Raw genomic sequence first — 26,247 nt, 5'->3', positions numbered from 1 at the left:
ATCTCGCATTCTTAGCAGATTTAACTAGCCATCTGAATGCTTTGAACATTCCACTACAAGGTAAAGATCTGATAATTACTCATTTCATAGATCGAATACGAGCTTTTAAAATGAAATTGACACTTTGGGTGAGTCAGCTGGAAACAGGAAATCTAGCTCATTTTCCTAAATTATCATCCATGCAAGATGTTCACAAAGACTGTGAACGTTATTCACATAGTTTAGTTGCTCTTAAGGAAGAATCTGATCAACGCTTTCAAGATCTGACAGCACTAGACAGTGATTTTGATCTGTTCTACTCTCCATATTCAGCGAATATTGAAGAGATTCGTCCTGAGCTGCAACTAGAAATTATTGACCTGCAGTGTGACAGAGAATACAGGGACAAATTTCAGAACAAGAAAAACATTTTGGAATTCTACAGACACTTTCCTCAGGATAGATTTCCTCGTTTGCACAAACTGGCGGCTACAATAATATCAATGTTCGGTTCCACGTATGTTTGTGAACAACTGTTCTCTGCAATGAAATGTAACAAGACGCGCCTGAGAAACGCATTGTCTGATCAAAATTTAAACTGCACGCTGCACCTGCGATGCACAAGAACAATTACTCCGAACATAGACGCAATTGTAAAGGGCAAAAAGTACAAGATAACCGAGAATCTCACACTTCAGTGACACCTTTTATTGTGTAATAATACGAATGTAGAGGCATACACTAAGCTAATAAAATTATGTGGCACGTGTACATTCTCCTTTATTTGTTTCAATTGTAGCAGTAATAATTCGTGAGTGATATCCCTGCAGGTGGCCGCGGATTTACATTGACTGGCGGCAGCTGTTGTGTGCCCCACGTGACTCTCCCCACTCTCAGCTCTGGTCCGGTAGTGGGGGTAGAGTGCTCGCGCTGCTCCGTGCTCGCGCCTTGCTGCTCACAGCTTGCTCCGCAAGCACGTATGTTGTGAAGCCCTGACTTAAACTAATTTATGCTAAGAACAACACACACACCCATGCCCGAGGGAGGACTCGAACCTCCGATGGGGGAGGCTTTGCAATCCGTGACATGGCGCCTCTAGCCGTGCAGCCAGGCCAGGCTGGAGTTACTCATGGACTAAGTAGTTGAACTACGCTCTATAGCCTTCTTCCATACTCACCATTGGACACCTCCAGTCTCGCCCCCTATTGCCATTAGCAGTGAGACAATAAGAGCATCAGAACAGTCGTTAGTGCGGGGTGACTACGTCAGGGGCAAGTATGCATTCAGGGCCAAACTTAATGTTTTCTTCTGATTGACAGGTCCTTAACCTATTGTTCTGCTAAGTGGATTATGACCTCTGGCGATAAGCTCTCCTTTTGATTAAAAGGTCCTTAACATATTCTTCTGCTAAGTGGATTATGAGCACCTGGGTACAACTCATTCTACAGAGCAACACCCACCCCGCCCCCTCCTCCTCCCCCACTACCTTCTAGTCCCCCACTCCTCTGGGAACTCCACTTACCGATACATGCACACTTTTGGTATCAGTTTGATTGACTAATTAAATAACTTGATAAACTAATTAAGCCCTCTCCCCCTGGGAAACCACCCCAGCCCTCCCTCACCCCTACCTCAAGACTGAATTAACTGGCTATTTGGTGGGAAATCTATTGCAGCATATGATATATTGTTTCAACAATTTAGGCAATATGTGGAATATTGTTTATTTGAACAATTTAAGGGATACAAGGCGGACTTTGAAAAATAGGTTATTCATTTATTTAAAGAATTTGTCAGGAAATTGGCTGCAGTGTATGAAATACTGTTTGTTTAAACAATTTAAGGACACATTGTAGTGTATGGAATAGCGTTTATTTAAAGAATTTGTCAGCAAATCGGTTGCAGTGTTTGGAATAGTTAATGTTTGCAGATGACATAGGAACTAGCATGGGATATTTAAATAATTACATTTCTTCATTCCAATCACATAAGGAAACATGTAATTACTCCGCCACAGATCAATTAAAAGCATCTGAAAAACTTTCTCGCAGCTCGCCACCAGTGCAGGCCGTTAGATTTTGGCTGCCCCCACATCTCCATGAAGTACTGTACTAATGCCTGGAACAAAAGCACACATCCCGTCGGTGTATCGTGCCATCTCAAGTGGTTTGTATGCATGAACCAATCTGTCGGATACCAGCACACATGAGAGACGTCTTCCTTCCAAAGCAAATGCCTGACAGGGAATCGATCCAGAAATACTGCTGAAGTTAATAAATAATTAATTTCTGGTCACATGATCGTGATATAGGGGATACAAGGCAGACACAGTAGATATTACACACACACGCCAATTGACAGTGTCATAGAACTTCTAGCTGACTCGAAATACATTTTAAAAAGATCGGAACTAAATGTTGTATACAGAGAGAGAGAGAGAGAGAGAGAGAGAGAGAGAGAGAGAGAGAGAACTGTAGTCTGCTTTGCAGCTGACATAGGAACTAGCAGGGAATATTTAAATAATTACACTTCTTCATTCCGCCATGGACTCTATACTGCCTCCAGCCTTATTGTTTTGCTTTCTTGTGGTACACATCACAAACTGCTTCAGGAGTTATTAAATGTGGTGTTACGCAATGTGCGGGATATTGTCAAACACACACATATCTTGAAGATGTCATAAATGTTGCTTCAGTAAATGTGCCGACAGAAATATTAATTAAATCGTTAAATAGGCAGCGTTTAAATAATTTGCTTCACACACACACACACACACACATTTTAAAACTACTCGAAATAAAAAGACCTACTTTGCAAAGTAGTTTGCGAGCCTAAACAATAGTGTTATGCTTTTGCTGAGAAGTTTGATTAAATAATCCAAACCTATTATTACTTGATTTCATGCCTGGAAGTTGTGATGCAAGAAATGATAATTGGAGTTTCAAATTTAGAGGTGGATTTAGACCATCACGATTATGGAATTTCCGACCACAACAGGTTTGCTAAGTGTATATTACCTTTAAAAAGTACTATACAGTTCCTAAGTCGACCGGTTTTCTCAGTTACAACACGACGAAGAAGAAGGGAGGAAAGGGTCTAGCGTATGATAGGATAGTAACAACAACCACAAATATCGCTGCAATGTATTGAAGCACTAAACACAACACACTTAAACTGCGATAATATCCATAGTAATAAGTTATCATGGCTAGATGTCGGAGCTAGCTATCAATCTGGAATTTGACTTCGTGACTGGCTTTTTAAAGCACTATAGGATTCCTAAATCTGTTGTCTCCTCTACATTCGGAAAGAGCAAGAGCCTACTGCGTGATAGAATGGGCATATACCACTGCAGGACAGAGTGCACTGAAACACACTCCTGGAAATTGAAATAAGAACACCGTGAATTCATTGTCCCAGGAAGGGGAAACTTTATTGACACATTCCTGGGGTCAGATACATCACATGATCACACTGACAGAACCACAGGCACATAGACACAGGCAACAGAGCATGCACAATGTCGGCACTAGTACAGTGTATATCCACCTTTCGCAGCAATGCAGGCTGCTATTCTCCCATGGAGACGATCGTAGAGATGCTGGATGTAGTCCTGTGGAACGGCTTGCCATGCCATTTCCATCTGGCGCCTCAGTTGGACCAGCGTTCGTGCTGGACGTGCAGACCGCGTGAGACGACGCTTCATCCAGTCCCAAACATGCTCAATGGGGGACAGATCCGGAGATCTTGCTGGCCAGGGTAGTTGACTTATACCTTCTAGAGCACGTTGGGTGGCACGGGATACATGCGGATGTGCGTTGTCCTGTTGGAACAGCAAGTTCCCTTGCCGGTCTAGGAATGGTAGAACGATGGGTTCGATGACGGTTTGGATGTACCGTGCACTATTCAGTGTCCCCTCGACGATCACCAGTGGTGTACGGCCAGTGTAGGAGATCGCTCCCCACACCATGATGCCGGGTGTTGGCCCTGTGTGCCTCGGTCGTATGCAGTCCTGATTGTGGCGCTCACCTGCACGGCGCCAAACACGCATACGACCATCATTGGCACCAAGGCAGAAGCGACTCTCATCGCTGAAGACGACACGTCTCCATTCGTCCCTCCATTCACGCCTGTCGCGACACCACTGGAGGCGGGCTGCACGATGTTGGGGCGTGAGCGGAAGACGGCCTAACGGTGTGCGGGACCATAGCCCAGCTTCATGGAGACGGTTGCGAATGGTCCTCGCCGATACCCCAGGAGCAACAGTGTCCCTAATTTGCTGGGAAGTGGCGGTGCGGTCCCCTACGGCACTGCGTAGGATCCTACGGTCTTGGCGTGCATCCGTGCGTCGCTGCGGTCCGGTCCCAGGTCGACGGGCACGTGCACCTTCCGCCGACCACTGGCGACAACATCGATGTACTGTGGAGACCTCACGCCCCACGTGTTGAGCAATTCGGCGGTACGTCCACCCGGCCTCCCGCATGCCCACTATACGCCCTCGCTCAAAGTCCGTCAACTGCACATACGGTTCACGTCCACGCTGTCGCGGCATGCTACCAGTGTTAAAGACTGCGATGGAGCTCCGTATGCCACGGCAAACTGGCTGACACTGACGGCGGCGGTGCACAAATGCTGCGCAGCTAGCGCCATTCGACGGCCAACACCGCGGTTCCTGGTGTGTCCGCTGTGCCGTGCGTGTGATCATTGCTTGTACAGCCCTCTCGCAGTGTCCGGAGCAAGTATGGTGGGTCTGACACACCGGTGTCAATGTGTTCTTTTTTCCATTTCCAGGAGTGTATATTGAGAAATACTAGATGGTGGAGATCACTGAAACAGTCACACATCCTGTACGCTCATATCCTGAGGCCCACACACAGCACGCCAATAATCTCATATGCTGCTGGCGCTAATACCCAGCGGTCGGCGAAAACTACCGCCACTGCTGCAGCCGCAGTCGTGGACGCACATGTATGCCAGAGTGCACCAGTAATGGCCATGGAGGGCATCAGGGGGTGACTCAAGTGGTAGGAATTCAGATGCTATCAATACGCCCAGTGTAAACACCTGTCCTTATGAATCTTCTCTCACACAACACACACCTCCATTTCTATCCCTGCACCCGCAGAACACTGGTTACTTTGCGAGACCCTGCTGCCATGGGCAAGGTCAGACAGGTCGGCGCATTCTCTGTACCTAACCACCCATCACAAATTGAACTAATATGTTATATCCAGCTGCCAACTCCTCATGACCACCCCTGCCACCTGTTGCAGTGCACTGCAAAACAAACATTTGTGGTGAAAGGGTACAGTACTGCCCAACATAGAAAAGATGGACAACAACATACTTCGTTGTTCTTGTCAGAACAGCGTTTTTTGTATAACATCACCATTTTATTTAATACACCGAAGCCAGATACCAATGTAGGAAAGAAGGGCAATTTGTATGTTTAATTATTCAGGTGTGCACTTCTTTAAAATAGATCCTTGAATCCAGTTTGGTAATGTTTGTGAATTAAATGAATGGCTGGTCGTCTGCTGATCACAGATAGTGAAGGTAGATTCTGTAATCATCTTTGATGCGGTTCTCTGGTCACCTTTGGCCAAACCAAAGAAAGGAAGTATACCAGAGCACTAGAGGGCCTGGAATGTGGCTGACCAATACGGTGGCAAGGTCCTACCCCACTTCTGCGGAAGCGCGGGATGACCGCATGAATGGCCATGTTTCAGCACTCTGTCGCTGGTTCCTGAGGTGTGAAGACGTGCTCTATATGTGCTACAGGAAAACAAATTTAAATGAAAATGGTAGTAGATGAACTAATAATTTCTCTTTTCAGAAACATTTGGTGGGACGCTCATGTAAATTGTTCGGAAAAAGATAGGCAGGTAAAAACTCATGAGAAACGTAGGATTCTTCGGAAGTGACAAAGAAACCACGTGTTGTAATTATAAGACGAAATACTAGCGTGTGGTAGTATTAAGATGAAATACTTGCGTGTGTAAATCTAAGTTGAAAATAATTAAGATTTCCGTGTGCAGAACTTGAATTAGAGACAAGCACTTCCACGTGGTGAGTACAGTGTGAATCTCAACCTGACTATGACAATAAAAAGAATTAGATGTGCTTGGTCTAGCACTCGGTTGAGGATCCGTGTGTGAGATAAATAAGATACCAAAACTTCCATTATGAGATACATTCATGTGACGCCAGCTTGATATTCAGATACTCTGAGAGTGAAATAAGGTGAGTCAGCCGTCTACCCGGCAACTACATGTGGGTTGCATTGCACAGGGAGATGTGCATAAATCCTCCAGAGTTTGTGGTAGGAAAATTATTACGTGGGTCAGTGACGTGTGAATCTGGGATGACTATTGTTTTATGTGGGAATGTAGAACGAGTAGAAAACCAAACATTTTGTTTTTTGAGATGTGTTTTATACTGTCAGAGTGATTTATTATGGGTATTTAATGTGGGATTTGCATGTGATAGTAGCGATTTTAGTGGGTCAGGAATGATTTTTCCTAGTACAGCACGAACGTCAGTAAATTCGTTATGTTCCTAATGAATGAGATTACGAGAGTGTGGGGGAGAATGAAGTAGCGAAAGGTTCCTTACCAATCCAGAAAGTGCACAGTAGCAATAGACAGAAATATTAAGAGACCATAGAATAATGAAATGCTTATGTTATGTCATGCCCATTGGGTAGAGAATTCCTTGTTTAACTATTGTGTTTAAGTCTAGTGCAAGAAATTTTGCAACATTAGCGTGAAAGATTTTATTGTAATAATAGAGGAGATATGTGAGACAAACAGTGGTCTTGATTATTGAGTTGCGGGTAGCCATTTTGTTGAGGTATTTCACCATAACCTCCATTTTCTTGCTGGGATGTCCAAGCTTTGGATAAAATATATACGACAGGAAGGAAATGTGGCCTTGCCACGGTGTAGTGAGTCCATCAGAAATGTGCACTAGCTATTAGTCAGATGCGTTATCCATTCCGTTGCATTAAGAAGTAAGGATGAGAATAAATTATAGCTTAACTGATAGGCACTATGGCTCATTTTCAAGCATAGCTTAATGGGTATGATACTCATGAAAATATTTCTGATGTAGGAATAATAATTGCACTCGCTTGGCAAGCCACTCATCTGGTAGGCCTAACTACTAGATGCCACAGAATGGGGTAGGAACCTCCCAGTGGCTTTGACGTATAAAGTAGTTCTAACCAGTTCCACCCCAACGTAGATCCTCCAGTTTATAAAATCCACTTTATCCAATCCGAGACAGAAATTTTGTTGGCCATAAACTTAGAATTTCTCACATCAAATGTAGATTTCTCTCTTTTATATAAGTTATTTTCGAAGACAAGAAATCGGTGAATATACGCGTTTTCACATCGCTAAACTATCGTTACCTGTTGTGAAAATCCTCTAACAGTATGACATAGGCTACATTTTCTCTAAGTATTATCTCGTCACGTAGAAAAAAGTATCTTCTTATCTGCTACGACCAGCATCACTGGACTACAATATTAAACTCAATTTTGGCTCATAAGAGCATGCTGTACGTCTGTCACAGGATGCCTCCTCACTTTCAAATTCTCTCTTAAAGTAACCATATGCCTCGCCACATATGAAATCTCTTAAGATGACAGCACAGAGAAGTTGTAAATATCAGGTTTATACTATGTATTACTTAGTAACTTCGGTAATACATCCGATTTTATTACGACCGTCGTTTCTCCCTTGTCTAGGTGAGAGATTGAAGTTTAATCAAAAAATATCGCAGCATGAAAAACAAAAACGTCTGAAGGACCCAGGATAACCATCCAGTATGTTTCTGCTGCGGACGACCGGGACATGTGGTGCGCTGTTCTCGAGAAAGACGGCGGATATTTGATGACGCCCGCGCCAGAAGACAGCAGACTGATGTTAACCAACTCTGGTTCAAATAGTTCAAATGGCTCTGAGCACTATGGGACTTAACATCTGAGGTCATCAGACCCCTAGAACTTAGAACTACTTAAACCTAACTAACCTAAGGACATCACACACATCCATGCCCGAGGCAGGATTCGAACCTGCGACCGTAGCGGTCGCGCGGTCCTAGACTGTAGCGCCTAGAACCGCTCGGCCACCCCGCCCGGCACCAACTCTGGGTCGACGGAGATAAACAAGAAGATGTGGGTGCAGGACGACGTAGGTCACCATCGCCGCAAGCTAGCCACTGGAGAGGACGCTTCCCAACACGCCGATCAAGGTCTCCGTCGTCGTTTATAATCTCCAGACGATCTCTTAGCCGCCGCAACCTGGTAAACTAAAGGGTGCGACCTTCCTTGGAGGTGAGGCCGCCGAACACAAAAATCCTCCGCAGTCGATCAATACAAAAATGATAGGAAACTACGTCGATACTCTCATGGATGGCCGACCAGCCCAAGCTCTTGTGGACTCTGGAGCATCATATTCAGTCACTTCGGAGAAGTACCGTCGCCAGTTGCAGAAAACCCTATTCCTCGACAGCAAAACATCTCTGCTGAAGGCGACTAATGGGAAATATGTAAAACCTACAGGAAGATGTGTCATTCGTGTGGGTATAAGTGGCCATACACAGCCCTTAGAATTCATCGTCTTACAAGAGTGTCGTCATGATGTCACTCTCGGATGGGACTTTTGAAAGCTTCTCAAGCAATTATAGACTGTGGTCGCTCGAAGATTATGCTAGACGAGATGAGATACTGTGGACAGGAAGATGCGCATCCGAGTGTGTGGAGACTGTGTGTGCTGGATGAAGTGATCATTCCTGCAGTCAGCGCTAGAAAGGTAGCTGTCATGTGTCATGCCATGCATCAACCCATGGATCTTGTAGTGGAATATAAGAGAAGCATACCACTGAAGAATAACTTGGTCATCCCAGCCTCTGCCGTCTCGTTTAAGAACGGATTCGGTGAATTATGGATAGTTAACTGTCGCCGAGAACCGCAGACCCTTCCAAGACGCATGTGCGTAACAAACGCTGAGCTGTCAATTGCAGAACAGCTGAGCGTCATAGTAACCTCCCATGCCGATTCTGTGGGCGAAATTAGCGCTACTACTACGAGACAAGATCTTCTAGCTTGACCATCACCAGATCTCACTAAGGAACAACAGAAAAAGCTACTTGCAATTCTTCAAGATTTCTCTGAATGCTTCAATACACAGGTGAAGAGCAAATTTGACAAATTGACGGTGAAGCACCAGATTAGCACTGGAGACCATCAACCAATAAGCCAGAGAGCATACCGTGTGTCAGCAACGGAACGTCGAATAATTCGCGACGAGGTAGAGAAAATGATGAAGAATGACATCAATCAGCCTTTGCAGAGCTCTTGGTCGTCACCAGTGGTTCTCGTCAGGAAGAAGGATGGCAGTTGGCGCTTTTGTGTTAGTTACAGGAAGCTTAAGAAGATAACTAAAAAGGACGTTTACCCTCCTCCACGAATTGACGATACACTAGATTGTCTGAAGGGGGCTAAGGTTTTCTCAACCATGGACATGTACTCGGGATACTGGAATATCGAAGTAGATGAGGCTGATCGTGAGAAAATCGAATTCATCACCTCTGAGGGTCTGTATGAGTTTAAGGTAATGCCGTTTGGTTTGTGTAATGTACCAGCAACTTTTGAACGAATGATGGATAATCTTCTAAGGCACCAGAAGTTGACGATGTGTCTTTGTTATTTAGATGACATTATTGTGTTCTCAGAGACATTTGATGAACACATAAAAAGACTGAAGGCCGTTCTTAAGTGTCTCCACCAGTGCCGGACTGAAACTTAATCCAAGAAAGTGTCTCTTTGGAGCAAAAGAAATTAAAATACTCGAGCACCTTGTGTCAAACGAAGGTGTGCGCCCAGACCCAAAAAAGATGAGAGATATGACGGAATTTCATACTCCTAAAAGTATTAGAGGTGTGAGAAGCTTCCTCGGATTGTGTTCTTATTACCGTAGTTTTATCAAAGACTTTTGTATCAAAGCCAGGCCACTCAAAGAGTTGTTAAAAGCCGATGCTAAATTTGTCTTGGGTGGTGCTCAACAAGATTCTTTCGATGTGTTGCGAAAAGCTCTGACGACTGACCGTGTACTTGGTCCGTATGATGAAAGAGCACCTACAGAACTACACACAGATGCCAGTGGGTATGGGATCGGTGCTGTTCTGGTGCAGATTTCGGGTGGAAAAGAGAAGGTTATAGCCTAGTACACTTACAAAAGCCGAGAGAAACTACTCAACTACAGAAAGAGAATGTCTTGCTGTGATCTGGTCCAAGTGCAAATTTCGACTGTATCTCTATGGAATGCCATTCACAGTTGTTATAGACCATCATTCACTTCGTTCGTTGACAAGTGTTAAGGTTCCAACAGGACGACTCGCCAGGTGGGCACTACGTCTACAAGAGTACGACATTACCACAGTGTACAAAAGTGGAAGAAAACTCCAGGATCTCTCTGATGAGCAGAAGCAGGACGCCAAGCTATCTCAAATTATGCTTGACTTAAACCGGTCAGAGGATGTGAAAGGACAATTTAAGGTAGTTAATGGATTACTTTGCAAGAAAAACTTAGATCCGTTTGGAAAGAGGTGGCTACCAGTGATTCCTAAACACCTGCGCTTAGATATTCTACAGAAATTCCATGACACACCTGAGGCCGGACATTTAGGATTTATTAAGACATACGATAGGATCCGCAAGAGATTTTTCTGGCCAGGTTTATTTAGGGGTGTCCATCACTATGTGTCGCACTGTCGAGAGTGCCAGAGGATAAAGGCAGTTCTTTAGAAACCACCTGGCCGACTCATACCAATTCCACCAGTCGAAACGCCTTTCCAGCGTGTTAGGATTGACCTCCTCGGACGATTTCCAACGTCTGCTAGTGGCAATAGGTGGATTATTGTTTGCACTGATTATCTGACGCGCTATGCCACTACAAAAGCCGTGAATACAGCCGAAGCATTCGAGGTAGCCAAATTCATTGTAGAAGACATTGTATTAAAACATGGTGCCCCAAGGTCGTTAATTAGGGATCGAGGGAAAGTTTTTCAATCGAATCTTCTGACAGAGATAAACCATCGGTGTAACATTACTCATCACATGACGACTGCCTACCATCCGCAAACTAACTGGCTTACTGAACACGTTAATAAGACCTTGGCCGACATGCTATCAATGTTCGTCAATGTTGAGCAGAGCAACAGGGATGAGGTGCTACCTTTCGTGACGTTTGCCTACAACACTGCCAAAAAAGACACCACAGGATTTACGCCATTTTTTCTGGTGCATGGGCGTGAGGCGGCGACGACGATGGCCACTGTGTTTCCGTTACATCCTGATGACGTGGATGACGACTACATCAGCCAGGTGTTAACCATAGCTGAGGAAGCTGAGCAGTTACCTCTACTCCGCAGGCTCAAGAAAACGATCGCCGAAGGTATGACGCGAGCCACCGCCCTGTTGTCTACTAGCCTGGTGACCTTGTCTGGATCTTCACTCCTGTTCGGAAGGTTGGTCCCTCTGAGAAGCTCCTCAGGCGCTACTTTGGACCTTATAAGGTTGTAAGACAGTTGTCTGCTGTTACTTATGAAGTTGAATATTTCGACCCCGACACAAGACGACGAAAGATCAGAGATACAGTCCACGTCCTGCGAATGAAGCCCTATAAGGATCCTGCAACCCAGGGTAAATTCGAAGCTCGAGCGACAGGCAACAAACAGAAAGGCAACGAAGAACGTAGCGGCAAGGGAAGTTCTAAGAAGATCACCGCCAGGGCGAACATCAGTCATCGGGAGTCGGAGAATGCAGGACCGATGACTCGTTCCCGGACTAGGAGGACGTAACACCGAGACGCTGTTCTCTTAAGGAGGGAGCAATGTCGCAGAAGAAGCCGAGTAGCGCAGTCGCCGTAGTGTAGTGGTTATGATACCAGGTAGTTGCATGGAGGCTCCTTAGTTCCAAAGTCACCTGAACTGAAAAATTTTAATTTCTGTATTCGGCTCGAGTACATTCTAGAAGTATCCACAAATGGCAAGAATCATTGTAGTGGAATGTTCTGTAGCTATGTATACACCATATGTGGTCTGTCCGGAGGCAGTTCCCTCCACTCTCTTGTATGTGCAAGTGCTGAATAAACCTTCGTTAAGTGAAGTGAGTGTTCGTCATTCATCTACTTACACCTTCCTCTACGTGACAATATGTCCAGTGTGGATTTTAGACAGTCCCTGCTCATCTTGTAACTGTTCCTCAGCCTCTGCCCCACCTCCCCTGCAGCTATGTACATGTGATCTTTCAGTTTAAGTCAGAACTGAACGGAAGTCAGTCAGCGCTGTATAAAATTCCTTCCACATCCCGTGGACAAACATGGTTAGGTGAGTTATGTGACAAGACCATGTTTTGACGACTCAGTGGAAATGTAAGCATGTTGTAGCTCTGCCTACCTGATACAATGTTGAAGGCCAGTGCCTAATGCAGATTTATCCTGCAGTACGCAGTAGTAGTAAAGACAGTACAAGCATTTAAGGTAGTGTTTCTTATCAGGAAAATTAGGAAGATTGCGCATCATAGAGGGACTGAAAGAAGTATGAGGATTCTGCTACTGCACCGCAGCGTGTCTCCATACTCCATGAAGTTACCACAGTCCGAAGGAGATCTGTATCTCTCAGGGTGCAATCATGTCTGTCACCCAAAAATTTTCTCTATCCTCGTTGTTTTGTACCATCCAACAGAGAAAAACTACAAACTGTAAAAATTCTGCTAGCGTCATCCAGCAGAGAACTCGATAAGATTTTACTGCATCTCTCTCTCTCTCACGATAAATCGAAAACAAAAATAATCTGCATGTGGATGTTTATCATACATGATGATCCCATATACATGTATTGGTCCATGGGAGCAGGTGGTAAGTGATCGAAGTTGCTTGCACAGACCAGTGTAAAGTTTCAATGTAGGAGGACCATATTCCACAGATCATCAGTCGGAAGAGAGGGTCCCTGTATTGTTGCTTGATACAGTGTTTCTTCTGCTGTAACGTATCAAAGCATTGTATGACTGCAGCTTTGTACACCACCATACATTTTGTTTTTCCTCCACGACTTCGAGGTCTGTGTCAGGCGCTAAACTGACATTAACACATCTTGATCCATTGGCTCTCACAGAAACCTAGACGTTGCACAGTACAAATTATGATGCTGATGCTGCTCTCACAACACACAGGATGACTGAAATAAAAGACGGAGGGTGTGTTTCTTATTGCGAAAAATCTGGAAGAAACCAAACATATGGAAACTGGAAGAGCTTTTCTGCATTGTGGAGCATATCCAAACAGCTGCTCGAAGGTGATTCATGACCCCTACATTTAAACTCATCTTTCACAATGACGTGGTAGAAGATGTACCGGCGCTCCATTTCAATTGATTCCTTATACCGCAGTCATGTACACAATCACTATTTCACGCAGGCCATCCCCTGAAGGTGTTGCTTCTACCAAGACTCTCTCTCCATCTGAAACAAGTTTCATCAGTCAATCATTATGTGGTAATCAACAGCACACCACTGGATGGACTGAATGGAAAAGACACTGTCGATATGGGACAATGTACTTCAGTAAGCACAACTGACAGTGCAATCAATTTTAGCAATTTTACCAATTTTGCCAGTTTTGCTGCAATTTCAACTCTGACAAATGACATGACAGCATGCTTCTCAATTTCTGTATCATCACTAACCACCCCTTCACTACTTCACTAGATTACAAATGTAGATAGATGACAGTGCAGTACATCCATTGGTGGTTAATTCTCAAATGTATATACCAACATCAGCATCCTGTACTGATCTACATATTTCTAGCACTATTGCCAACTTTCCCTATGCAGATGGGAGTCACAGAGCATGCTCGCATTCTTAGGATCAAGTTAGAGTTTGAAAGATCTGCCCGCATTGTCTTTGACCAACCCTTCCTGCAACACTGTCACCAATTTAATTTGCAGCAGACCAGAAATAGGAGGCTACTATACACACTACATTCCACATCTCGTGAAGGAACTCAGCTAGCTGACTCCATAACTGCTGTTCAGTGAAGACTGTTCCATACCAATCTTACTCACGGCACCCTCCAAGTGCTCAAGACCATTCCAGATGCGCACATGTCAAAGAGGCTACCACCCATTATCAGTGTATAGGAGATGTTAGAGTGTTGTGATGATATATACGACAGTTGAGAAGAAACATGTGGTTTTCGCGATGATGGAGCTCCAGACATAGGGAGTTTAAGCATTTTATGTCAATCAGCTGCGCTATCAATTCTGAAGTATTGTCCTAGTGTCTCGGATCAGTACATACCAGATATTGATAAGGGAAATATGATTGTAGAAGATAAACACGTGCACTCTTAAGACTACACGGTTCTGCACTTAAACACACTATAATGTTAAAACCAGGTGGTTTCCGACCTATTAATAATGTGGAATGCAACGCTGTCTATATTCTAATGCAAGAAATATATTTCCAGCACATGACATACATTCTCCATACAAGTTTCTCTACGATAAACTATGGTTACAAACTGTAAAGTGATAAAGCTACTACTATGCACACCGAAGAAAACATCTTTGTAACACAATCACTACATACGTTTCCAGAGATGTATGATGGCTGCCGTATATGAAGTTCAAGCCCGATTACGGTTCGGAAATTATGACATGTTCACAACAGTCCTATGAAATGATCGTCGTCATCCGAAAATGTATACGAAGAAGTAAATAATCATCACGATCAGTAGGCACCGCCCCTGGTAACCTTCCTCTTGCACATAGAAATCATGATCCAGTGTTAGACTGTATTGCTAATGTGTGGGACAATATTGCCGTTTCGCCTTGACGCCAGATCTCTAGAATGCCTCATCTTTCCACTATTAAGGTGTGTGTATTTGTGGCATCAGTCTACTCTCCTCCTCCAGAACAAGCAATGTTATTAATTTTGCTCAGTACTCATTTCAGAGTTTTTTGCTCTGATTTCATGCATTCTCAATCAATGTCCATAGTTTTACTACTGTTTCTCGATTTTACATATTTCATCGTATTTCCCTCAATTTTTACGTATTTCACATCAATTTTTCGTAATTACACTAGCTTTTCCTCGAATTTTACCGATTTTACGTCATTGTTCATATTTTTTACACAGTTTTCAATATGTATATGGTCATATTGCTGACATACCCATGTGCTGTCTGATTTTCTGCGAGGATATTTGAGCATATTATACACCAATGAACTAAAAAATCCTAAGACTTGCCCTCTCCTCGATGACCCACATGCATACATTTCGGATAGGACGAACATGAAAAGTATAGTAACAGTCGCTTCGTATCTATATGACACTGAAGACTCGATTTATGCACAAGATGCGGCAGGGGAATGGGAAATGTACCTTCGTTCGTCTAGAGGAGGGTACTGAAACAGGTTTTCCATCGATGGACATGAGTTGGAAGTCGTCTCATGACTATGGTCTAGAGAGGTTTGCTGTTAATGATCGCAGGCAGTGTTTGATATATGTATGAGACCTGGTGATGAATGTTGCCACACGCAGGTTCGAATCCTGCCTCGGGCATGGATTTGTGTGATGTCCTTAGGTTAGTTAGGTTTAAGTAGTTCTAAGTTCTAGGAGACTGATGACCACAGATGTTAAGTCCCATAGTGCTCAGAGCCATTTGAACCATTTTTTTTTAAATGTTGCCACACGTAAACGTGACTTTGAGTAGAGATAAATATATAACTTGTACAGCTGTAATATGTCATAAACGGTTCAAGAAATCGCGAAGGATTTACGGGAAGTGTTGGTCATTAAAGGAAGAACATTCTACTGTATAGTTCATATTCGCAACTTCCTTGCCTACCAGGATATTGAAGCAATACTTCTGCTTATTGACAACGAGGGTTCGTTAACAGTCTTCAAGAGATGTTCAAAAGGGGATTACATTGATGTAACGCTTGTTAGTATTTGAAGCAAAGCCTTTCGGAAAAAATATCAGGGAAATGTGAACTACGTTAGACACAAGTCTGCTGTCAGAATACAGTTTCATCTCCCTTACCAAGTGGAAATGAAGTCGTGGGGCTGAAAGTGTGCTGTGCCATTAAAAATGCTCAATTCCATTTTCTTTTTTCAGAAAAACCGACGTTCCTTCAACATGTCGTTCGATGAAAAGTGACAAATATTACAGACTAAGAAACATACTCAACCCTTTTCATACTATCATTAACAGAAAACCTCGTTTCGATATCTATTGCGTGGAACAACCTATGTATTAACCACATCGTAGGGTCTAGTGGTCCAGTTTGTGGCATTACGATTCTGCGTTTTGATCAGTTGTGGAACTCATCTACAGGGTAATAATTGTTGAACTATATGAAATAAACTTCTGAACAGTTTCAGATAGGACGCTCAAAGTGCACTACTGGCCACTGGCATGATGGGAATAGTATGCGTATGCGTATGCGTATGCGCCTTGTTGTTGTCGGCCATTTTCATTTGTATGGGTTCGTCAGTAAGCAAAATTGGCCCATTTGGGGGACTGAGAATCCGCATTTCGCGATCGAGAAGTCTCTTCACCCTCAACGGGTGACTGTGTGGTGTGCAATTTCCAGTCACGGAATAATCGGTGCGATATTTCTTGATGGCACGGTGACTACCGAACGGTACGTGAAGGTTTTGGAAGATGATTTCATTCCCATTATCCAAAGTGACGCTCATTTCGACAAGATGTGGTTCATGCAAGACGGAGCTCGACCCCGTCGAAGTAGAAGAGTGTTTGATCACCTGGAGGAGCACTTTGGGACCGCATTCTGATTCTGGGGTACCCAGAGGCTACTGGCATGGGCCTTGATTGGCCACCATATTCTCCGGCTCCGAATACATGCGACTCCTTTTTGTGTAGTAGTTTGTAACTAATTTACGTTTTTTTTCATATAGTTCAATAGTTGTCACCCTGTAGGTTATTAGCAATTTCGATGAATTGTACTTACTGCCTTCATTGTAGTGTTCATCGTGTATAATGTAAGTGCATCTTGACGCAAAATGTTTGTGTAAAGCTGCGACGAGATTCGCATATGATGGCACGCTAAGCAGCTCACACGCCGCTGGTACACTCAATATGAGGATGCTCCACACATATGCTTTCCCCATCGGTCTGGCTTTTCTGTGAATAAAATCAGAACAGTATTCTGTTAGCTTCCATATCATTAAGGTAATTATTTTAGATATGATAGGTATGTTTGTCCTATGAAAAAACAGAGGAAAACATTGAGAAGAAGACAATGAACATTCATCAGATAGCCAGTAGGTTTTCGTGTCTGTTCATTTACCCTTCTTATATACCGAGTCACCTGCGCTTTTTTCCAGTAACTGGGGACTTTGCACTGGGCGAGATATTCACGATGGAGGAAAGATAAGTAACGGGCCAACGCCGTCAAGTTCTCTATAAAACCGAACTGAGATTCCACGCAGACCTGACGATTTACTTGTTCTCAACTCTTTCAGGCGCTTCTCTATGCCACGGATGCCTATCACTGTATCTCCATATGGGAGTCTGAGCGATGGTCCAAAGATGTTTGTACGATCATCCTGCATTAATGATTTCTTAAACGCGAAATTTAGAACTTCACCTTTCCTTTGTCCGTCTTCTATTGTGATCCTAGACTGATCGATGAATAGAAGTGTTTGACCTGCTTAGTGATTTTGCATATGAACAGAATTTTCTCCGATTCTCGGCAAGATCTTTCGTTAAGTTATGACGGTGGAAGCTGTTGCACGCTTCATGCAATGATCTTCTTACGGATCCGTGAATTTCTACTGACTTTTGGCTGTCAACATCTATGTGTTCCTTTTTGAACTGAGAATGCAACGATCTCTGTTTCCTGAGCATTTTTCGAATTTGATTATTAAACCACAGAGTACCACTTTCATTCCTGATCCACTTTCTTGGCACATATTACTCCAGAGCGTGATTTACGAGCAGTTTAAACTTTGCCCATAACTCCTTTACATTTGTCATATTGGAGCTAAATGATATCTATTCACTGTATAAGTGAGATACTAGCAACTGCCTATCTACTTCTTCTAGTATAAACACTTTCCTAGCCTTCTTGACGGATTTATTAACTTAAGTAAGCATTGTCGTTATGAAGACACCATGATCACCGATCCTTGTCTCTATGCTGACGCTGCCAATAAGGCAAAGCCTGTTAGTAGCTACAAGATCTAAAATATATCTTTTGCATGAGGTTTGCTTAACTGGTTACTTTGAGCAATCTGTCAAGATGAATGGCGCTAATTCCTTAAATTTCTGTGGACTGAGCATGCACCCAAATTCATCTTTTTTAATTCTCTCGTAGAAAGAACGGCGAAACCTTGCATAAATGTCAAACAGTAGGCTGTAAACGTTATTGCCCCAGTTCAGCTATGAATTATAGGTAAAACTCTGAATTAAGGTAAACTTCAGAATTATTTACTTCACTGTTATCAAATTTATTGTAATCACAGTTCAGGTTCCCCTTTTAGCTGCTTTCCAGTGATATTATAACGATTCTAGGTGTTCCTAATCCAACAACTGATTTAACAGTCCATGTCGGTCTGGATATAGTTGGTACTTCACGATATTCAAAGAGATTTCATGAATGAATACCAGCATTCATTACTTTTAAAAAAGTTAAATTCTTCTCATTGGTTACAGAAATATGAGACATTTTCCATACTGATTTCTCAAGCACATTTTGTTCTTTTCTGATCACTTTGTTGTACATGGATGTATGAGTTATTATCCGTTGCAATTCATACCAGAATTAGTTCTTGCTTTGGTAATGCATTTCACGTCCTCAAAGTATCCCATTAGCATCTTGGGTGGTGAACACATGCTAATACATGTTTAATCACTTAACATTCCATCTATGAATCATCCTGCATTTTCTAAGCCATTCAAGCCCACAGTTGACACAGAAACAGAGAAACGAATGTTTTAAGAGATGATGCGATTCCACAATTTCTTGTACAGTCTATTTCTTAATTCTAGAAACTGGAAGCCGAAAACATTACAGGTAAGTTGCAATGTCACTCTACAGTCTCCATCCTTTCTCATAATCTTTCCTTCCAAACTTAGGATACTGTTTCTCAGATTTGTTAAATCGTCCTGGTGTTGAATGAGAATCCTGATCTCATCATTATTATTAAATGTCACCAAAGCATAAGGTTTGTGGGAGAAATACTCCAGATGTATAATTCACTGATTACATTGAACTAGGGTGGTTGTATTAAGTGAAATCATTACATGGTTTCAAGCCTATCAATTTAAAGGATTTTTAATTCTCCCGCGTTGCAATGTTGTGCTTCCAGTGTGAGGTGGTGTACGGACTGCTGTGTGCTTTTGATTTATAGATTGCACCCATGCTGCTCCTGATTGAAATGTAGGCATATTACGATTTCTTCATCTCAGAAGTCGACTAGATCCCAATCCTGGCCTACAATATTTAGCTCGAAATGTTCTAATGTCTGGACAGTCAAAGGAAGGAATAAGGTGTTGGCGGGTACCTCACTGTAGGGAAGAATCTATAGATTGTGTGAGTCAGTTTACTGCTGAGGTACACATTCGTTTCAGTATTACACTTGATATGAATTGTACTAACCAATAGAATATCTACTGGTTGAGCTGACTCATAATTTTTTTTTCAGAACTCTGCAAAACTTAATTCCTTGAGAAACTTAATGGTGGTCCTATTAAACCTTTATATCGAAAGTATATTGTCTTTTTTGTTGCTTTTATCACTGTTTTAATTGTATTAACAATCGTAAATAACTCGATGTCTTTTATAGCTCATTTTATAAATATATATATAAATCATTAGTATCGTATGAGCCAGGGGGGTATTTCTAACAACTAGGTCACTTTCTAGATGCACTTTATTGTTTGACTAAGTGATATTACGAATAGCCCAATCAATGCAGTACTCCTCTCCTCCTTGTTTAAATCAACTGGTGTGACGTATTTCGTGCGTAGAGCTGACGATCATTCGTTTAAAGTTTTGAGAGTACAACATTACATGTAAACCTCAACTTATGCATCGTTGTGCCAGTGTTTGATTTTATGCAGGCACCAGGAGGAACATCAGGCATAAATGTCCTCACAGATATGTGTCAAAGCTTTGGTAGCGTTGAAAATTGTAGAAAAGACGACTGTTGGTAAGTACTTCAGGTGGGTGTAAGTCTCCAAATGAATCAAAGTAGTAGACATTATTCCATTATTTTTTAACATGTGCATCCCGGTAAGTTCTAGGTCCCTCTGCAACAACTAAATTTACAACTCCGCTTTCTTTAGATTTCTACACAGCCTTAGGCATCACATTCTGCATAAAGATTCCATGAAATTTTGGAATGCAGGAACTTTTGATGAATTTAAACAGATCAGTATTTGTAAGTGCTCTGTCAAGTAGTAAAGCTATGAGCTACTTTTGTGAAGAGTTGAAACCTTTCCTGTGTGGTGTTAAACATAGTCATTTTCTGTTGGCGACAAATTCCATCACCCTATCCCGGTTTTCCGCCTCGTCAAGCTGTTCTTGAGCGCTTTGTACATACGTCAGTGTGTGGGCGATGGCTAATGATTCAGTAACTTAAAGTACTACCAGTGTAGGAATTAGGAATCGGACAATTCCACCCAGTGCCTTAGGTAATGGTACAACTCGATGTGCTTTAACCAATCCTCTTCTTCTTACTCCTTTCTGCTTCAGGATCCTTTTAACTGCTGATGGCTGGATGCAACTTTTTAAATATCTTTGCATTTTCTTCTTCTTCTTCTTCTTCTTCTTAAGTGGGTAATAAGCGTTTGCGCACCTTATTTTATACCAAGTCTTTAACATTGACCTATTGAGCCAAGCCATTTAACAAAGATCTTATTCCCCTGTCATCTTATGACATGCTCTATGAGAAACACATCTGATTCACTGCATCTTTGTAATTCTTCTGTGTAAAAGTTACCAGCTAGTTGACCAGTTCAACAGGTATGGTGCTGTCTTCTATTTTAAAATATGTAACAAACCATCTACATTAAATATCTGCTTGCGTAGATACACAATTTTAATATGATTGTATACTACATTTAGAATCATATTATCACTAACATCAAATGGCCTTATTTTTATTGTTTGCTGTATGGTCCAGTTATACTGCCCATTTATTTGTGAAAGAATATCCATCCATTCGCATGATCCATGAAGATTAAAATGCATCCACATGTGAATTTTTATTGTTCTGTCACAAATGTTCCCTCGTACTTGCTATCATCTGGGAAAATGTTGAACAGTGATGTATTACATACCCTCCATTACAAATTATATCTGTAATTACTTATAAAACTCACCACCATCGTAGTTTTCAAAGTTCATAGGATATCAATTCGTCCCCAGGCATGGCTACCCTGCAGACACAGCAGGTGACGCTCCTTATTCACATTGCTGCCAGTGTGTACCTACTGAAGATGGCTCGCTGAGGCCTGCAACTCCCTATGTCATTCCAGGGTTGACATCCTTGACTCTCCAGCAGAGATCACAGCTGTGTACCTAACACGAATAAAAGTTTAATTCAACTAGGGATATTTTACTAGCGGTCTGCCAATAGCTACCAGTCACCGTCACCACTCTCAACCCACATCCTGGTGAAGTAGGCAGTACTACTTCCTTCCATTTGCATAGCCATTTTCTCCACCACAGTAAAGGTCACACCCTCAGTCTCTACATCTGGTGTCAGAAGTATGTACTGCAACGTCAGGACACTCCATCTCTGATGTCATCAGCGGCTCTGGACTGCGTTTCCAACGGTACCAATTCGTTGAATGGCCTTTATATTTTTGTGGCATTTGTTGTATTGTTTTTGTGCACAATCAAGGTGGATGGGATTTAGGTGCATAAGAATTCGTGGGTATGAGTTCAGAAATCAGATGGACTCAAGTCCGGTGAAAAGTTAAGGGATTGGTCATAGAAAGTAGTACACTGAAGTTAAAAAAATCGGATCACCAGAAAATAATCAATGTAGTGTAATGAAATTTATGGAATACAATTGTCAAGGTAATACATGTAAGTGATTAACATCGCAAGATCACACGTTAATGTACACACATCAAAAATAGTTTTGCATCACCCCAGCTCCCAGAGCTCTTGAAGACAGACGTTGACTATGGGTATTGTATCACAGAAACAGTCCCTTCGACTTCTCAGAGATGTCACTAAACCCAGTCAAAGATGTAAACAACCCATTAGACGGAGAGGTCCGACAGCCGATCACTTGCAGCCATTCCACCTGGAAGGAGGTACACGGTTCGTGTTGCCTGTAGTTCAACCATGCCTTGACGGTCAATACCGTCCATATTGTTGCTTTTTGCCAGGAAGGGCTCTCAACATGGCAAGTGTCCAGGCGTCTCCGAGTGAACCAAAGCGATGTTGTTCGGACTTGGAGGAGATACAGAGAGACAGGAATTGCAGATGACATGCCTCGCTCAGGCCGCCCAAGGGCTACTACTGCAGTGGATGACCGCTACCTACGGATTATGGCTCGGACGAACCCTGAAAGCAACGTCACCATGTTGAATAATGCTTTTCGTGCAGCCACAGGACGTCGTGTTACGACTCAAACTGTGTGCATAGGCTGCATAATGCGCAACTTCACTCCCGGCGTCCATGGCGAGGTCCATCTTTGCAACCACGACACCATGCAGAAGTACAGATGGGCCCAACAAAATGCCGAATGGACTGCTCAGGATTGGCATCACGTTCTCTTCACCGACGAGTGTTACATATGCCTTCAACCAGACAATCGTCGGAGACGTGTTTGGGGGCAACCCAGGCAGGCTGAAGGCCTTAGACGCACTGCCCAGCGAGTGCAGCATGGTAGAGGTTCCCTGCTGTTTTGGGGTGGCATTATGTGGGGCCAAAGTACGCCGCTGGTGGTCATGGAAGGCGCCGTAACGGCTGTACGATACGTGAATGCTATCCTCCGACCCACAGTGCAACCACATCGGCAGCATACTGGCGAGACATTCCTCTTCATGGACGACAATTCGCGCCCCCATCGTGCACATCTTGTGAATGACTTCCTTCAGGATAACAACATCGCTCGACTAGAGGATGATGATGATGATGATGTTTGGTTTGTGGGGCGCTCAACTGCGGGGTTATCAGCGCCCGTGCAAATTCCCAACCTTTGCTCAGTCCAAACTCGCCACTTTCATGACTGATGATGAAATGATGAGGCCAACACAAACACCCAGTCATCTCGAGGCAGGTGAAAATCCCTGACCCCGCCGGGAATCGAACCCGGGACCCCGTGCTCGGGAAGCGAGAACACGACCACGAGCTACAGACCGCTCGATTAGAGTGGCCAGCATGTTCTCCAGACATGAATCATATCTAACATACCTGGGATAGATTGAAAAGGGATTTTTATGGACGACGTGACCCACCAACCACTCTGAGGGATCTACGCCGAATCGCCGTTGAGGAGTGGCACAATCTGGACCAACAGTGCCTTGATGAACTTGCGGATAGTATGCCACGACGAATACAGGCATGCATCAATGCAAGAGGACGTACTACTGGGTACCGGTGTGTACAGCAATATGGACCACCACCTCTGAAGGTCTCGCTGTGTGGTGGTACAACATGCAATGTGTGGTTTTAATGAGCAATGAAAAGGGCAGAAATGATGTTTATATTGATCCCTATTCCAATTTTCTGTACAGGTTCCGGAACTCTCGGAACCAAGGTGATGCAAAACTTTTTTTGATGTGTTATGTGCGAAATAAGCTATTGCACGTGCGAAGTGCTGGTACATTAGTAACCGGTGTAACCCCCATAATGTTGAATTGAAACATGCAAATATGCATGCACTGTGTCGCACAGGTGCCAGATGTCAGTTTGTGGGATGGAGTTCCATGCATGTTGCATCTGGTCGAATACAGGGACAGTTAATGTTGTTTGTGGATGACGCTGCAGTTGCCGTCCAATGATGTCCCATATGTGCTCGATCAGTGACAGATCTGGTGATCAAGCAGGCCACGGCAACATGTCGACTGTTGGGTTACAACAGCTGTATGTGGATGAGCCATCCAGTTGGAAAACGCCACTGGAATGTTGTTCATAAATGGCAGCACAACAGTTCGAATCACCAGATTGATCTACAAATTTACAGTCATGGTGCGTGGGATAACCGCGAGACTCGTCCTGCTGTCATGCGAAATCGCACCCCAGACCCTAAATCCAGGTTTGTCGGTTCAATGTGTCTAGTACCCACACAGTTAAGTGGAGACCCTCAATTGACCTCCTCCTAACCAACATACGGCCATCACTGGCACCGAGGCAGACCACCTGTCACCAGAAAACACAACAGACATTCGCCCTGCCCTAGAATGAGCTCTCGCTTGACACCACTGAAGTCGCAAATGGCGGTGGTTTGGGGTCATTGGAATGCACGCTTGAGGGCACCTGGCTCGGAGTTGTCCTTACAGTAACCGACTTGTAACAGTTCGCTGTCACACAGTTGTGGTGCCAACTGCTGCTCAAATTGCAGCTGCAGACGCACTACCATGCGCTAGAGCCATACGCCAAACATGATGGTCTTCCCTCTCGGTAATGCAACGTGACTGTCCGGAGCCTGGTCTTCTTCCGACCGTACAATCTCCTGACCACTACTGCCAAGTCACAGTCGCTACATGCCTGCCAAGTCTTTCTCCATTATCACAGAAGGAAAAACCAGCTCCTAATAGCCCTATTACATGACTGATGATGTCCTATATATGCTGGATTAGTAACAGATCTGGTGATCAAGCAAGCCACGGCAGCATGTCGACACTCTGTGGAGCATGTGGGGCTACAACAGTGGTATATGGGCGAGCGTTATCCTTTTGGAAAATACCCCCTGCAACATTGTTCATGAATGGCAGCACAACAGGTCGAATCACCAGACTGACTTACAAATTAGCAATCAGGGTGTATGGGATAACCACGAGGGTGCTCCTGTTGTCATACGAAATCGCACCCCAGACCATAACTTTAGGTGTAGGTCCAGTGTGTCTAGGCTGCAGACAGGTTCGTTGCAGGCGGTCACCTGACCTCCTCCTAAATGGCACCGAAGCAGAGCTGGCTTTCATCAGAAAACACAATAGACCTCCACCCTGTCCTCCAATGACACAAACGGCGGTGGTTTTGGGTCAGTGAAATGCACGTACAGGGCGTCTGGCTCGGAGCTGTCCTTGAAGTAACTGACCTGCAACAGTTCGTTGTGTCACTGTGGTGCCAACTGCTGCCCAAATCGCTGCTCCAGATGCAGTACGATACACCAGAGCCATACGCCAAACATGGTAGTTTTCCCTCACGGTAGTGCTAAGTGGCCGTCTTGACCCCGGTCTTCTTGTTATCGTACGTTCTCGTGACCAACGCTGCCAGCTATAGTTTACTGTGGCTGCATTCCTGCCAAGTCTTTGTGCAGTACCACAGAAGGAAGATCCACCTTCTCATAGCCTATTACACTACCTCGTTCATACTCAGTGACGTGCTGATAATGGCGCCTTTGTCGTCTTATAGACATTCTTCACTAACATCAAGTCACCAGTCCAGTCTCAAAAATAACTAACGCCCAGGACAGCTACGGCGTGTATTTAAAGCAAACGTGATTTGCGTACTCACAGTGGCGTCACCAACGCCACTCTTATGCGACTGGTTTGAAGTTTGAATAGACATCATCTTTCGGATGTAGAAACACGCTTACCAACAGTCGTTTATGTAACACAACCCCTTCTTGGTGCTGCGATTTTTTTCCGTCAGTGTGCTTGCGGCCAGTGAGGTGCCAATATTGTAATTTAGTGGGTCATGAATAACAATGTACGCCAATGTACGCAGGCAGGGCCAGCTACGAGTGACACATGGCGACGCTATAGGCATGAAGTGTACATCATTTCTCAGAGTCTTGACAGGCTACGACCCATTATAAGGATTACTGTCAGTTCTTTTATACCTCTAAACGAGTATTTGTGGTAGATGGCATTGCTTTATGGTGGACTTTAAGTGTATTCAAATGGTTCAAATGGCTCTGAGCACTATGGGACTTAACAGCTATGGTCATCAGTCCCCTAGAACTTAGAACTACTTAAACCTAACTAACCTAATGACAACACACAACACCCAGCCATCACGAGGCAGAGAAAATCCCTGACC

General features: G+C 43.6%; 1 protein-coding gene across 1 annotated transcript in view; it reads right to left on the bottom strand.

Moving 5' to 3' along the window:
• The window catches only part of LOC126183722 (glutamate receptor ionotropic, kainate 5-like), a 266,934-nt gene that overhangs the window by 221,692 nt on the left and 18,995 nt on the right, over positions 1-26,247 (bottom strand). Inside the window, exon 2 of the mRNA XM_049925913.1 lies at positions 17,026-17,198. Within this exon, the coding sequence (XP_049781870.1) occupies positions 17,026-17,185 (160 nt within the window). The 5' untranslated portion in view covers positions 17,186-17,198. The remainder of the gene's footprint in view (positions 1-17,025; positions 17,199-26,247) is intronic.

This window comes from Schistocerca cancellata, chromosome 4 (assembly GCF_023864275.1).
Source record: "Schistocerca cancellata isolate TAMUIC-IGC-003103 chromosome 4, iqSchCanc2.1, whole genome shotgun sequence".
Lineage (NCBI taxonomy): Eukaryota > Metazoa > Arthropoda > Insecta > Orthoptera > Acrididae > Schistocerca > Schistocerca cancellata.
This window is presented reverse-complemented; position numbering and strand designations above follow the sequence as displayed.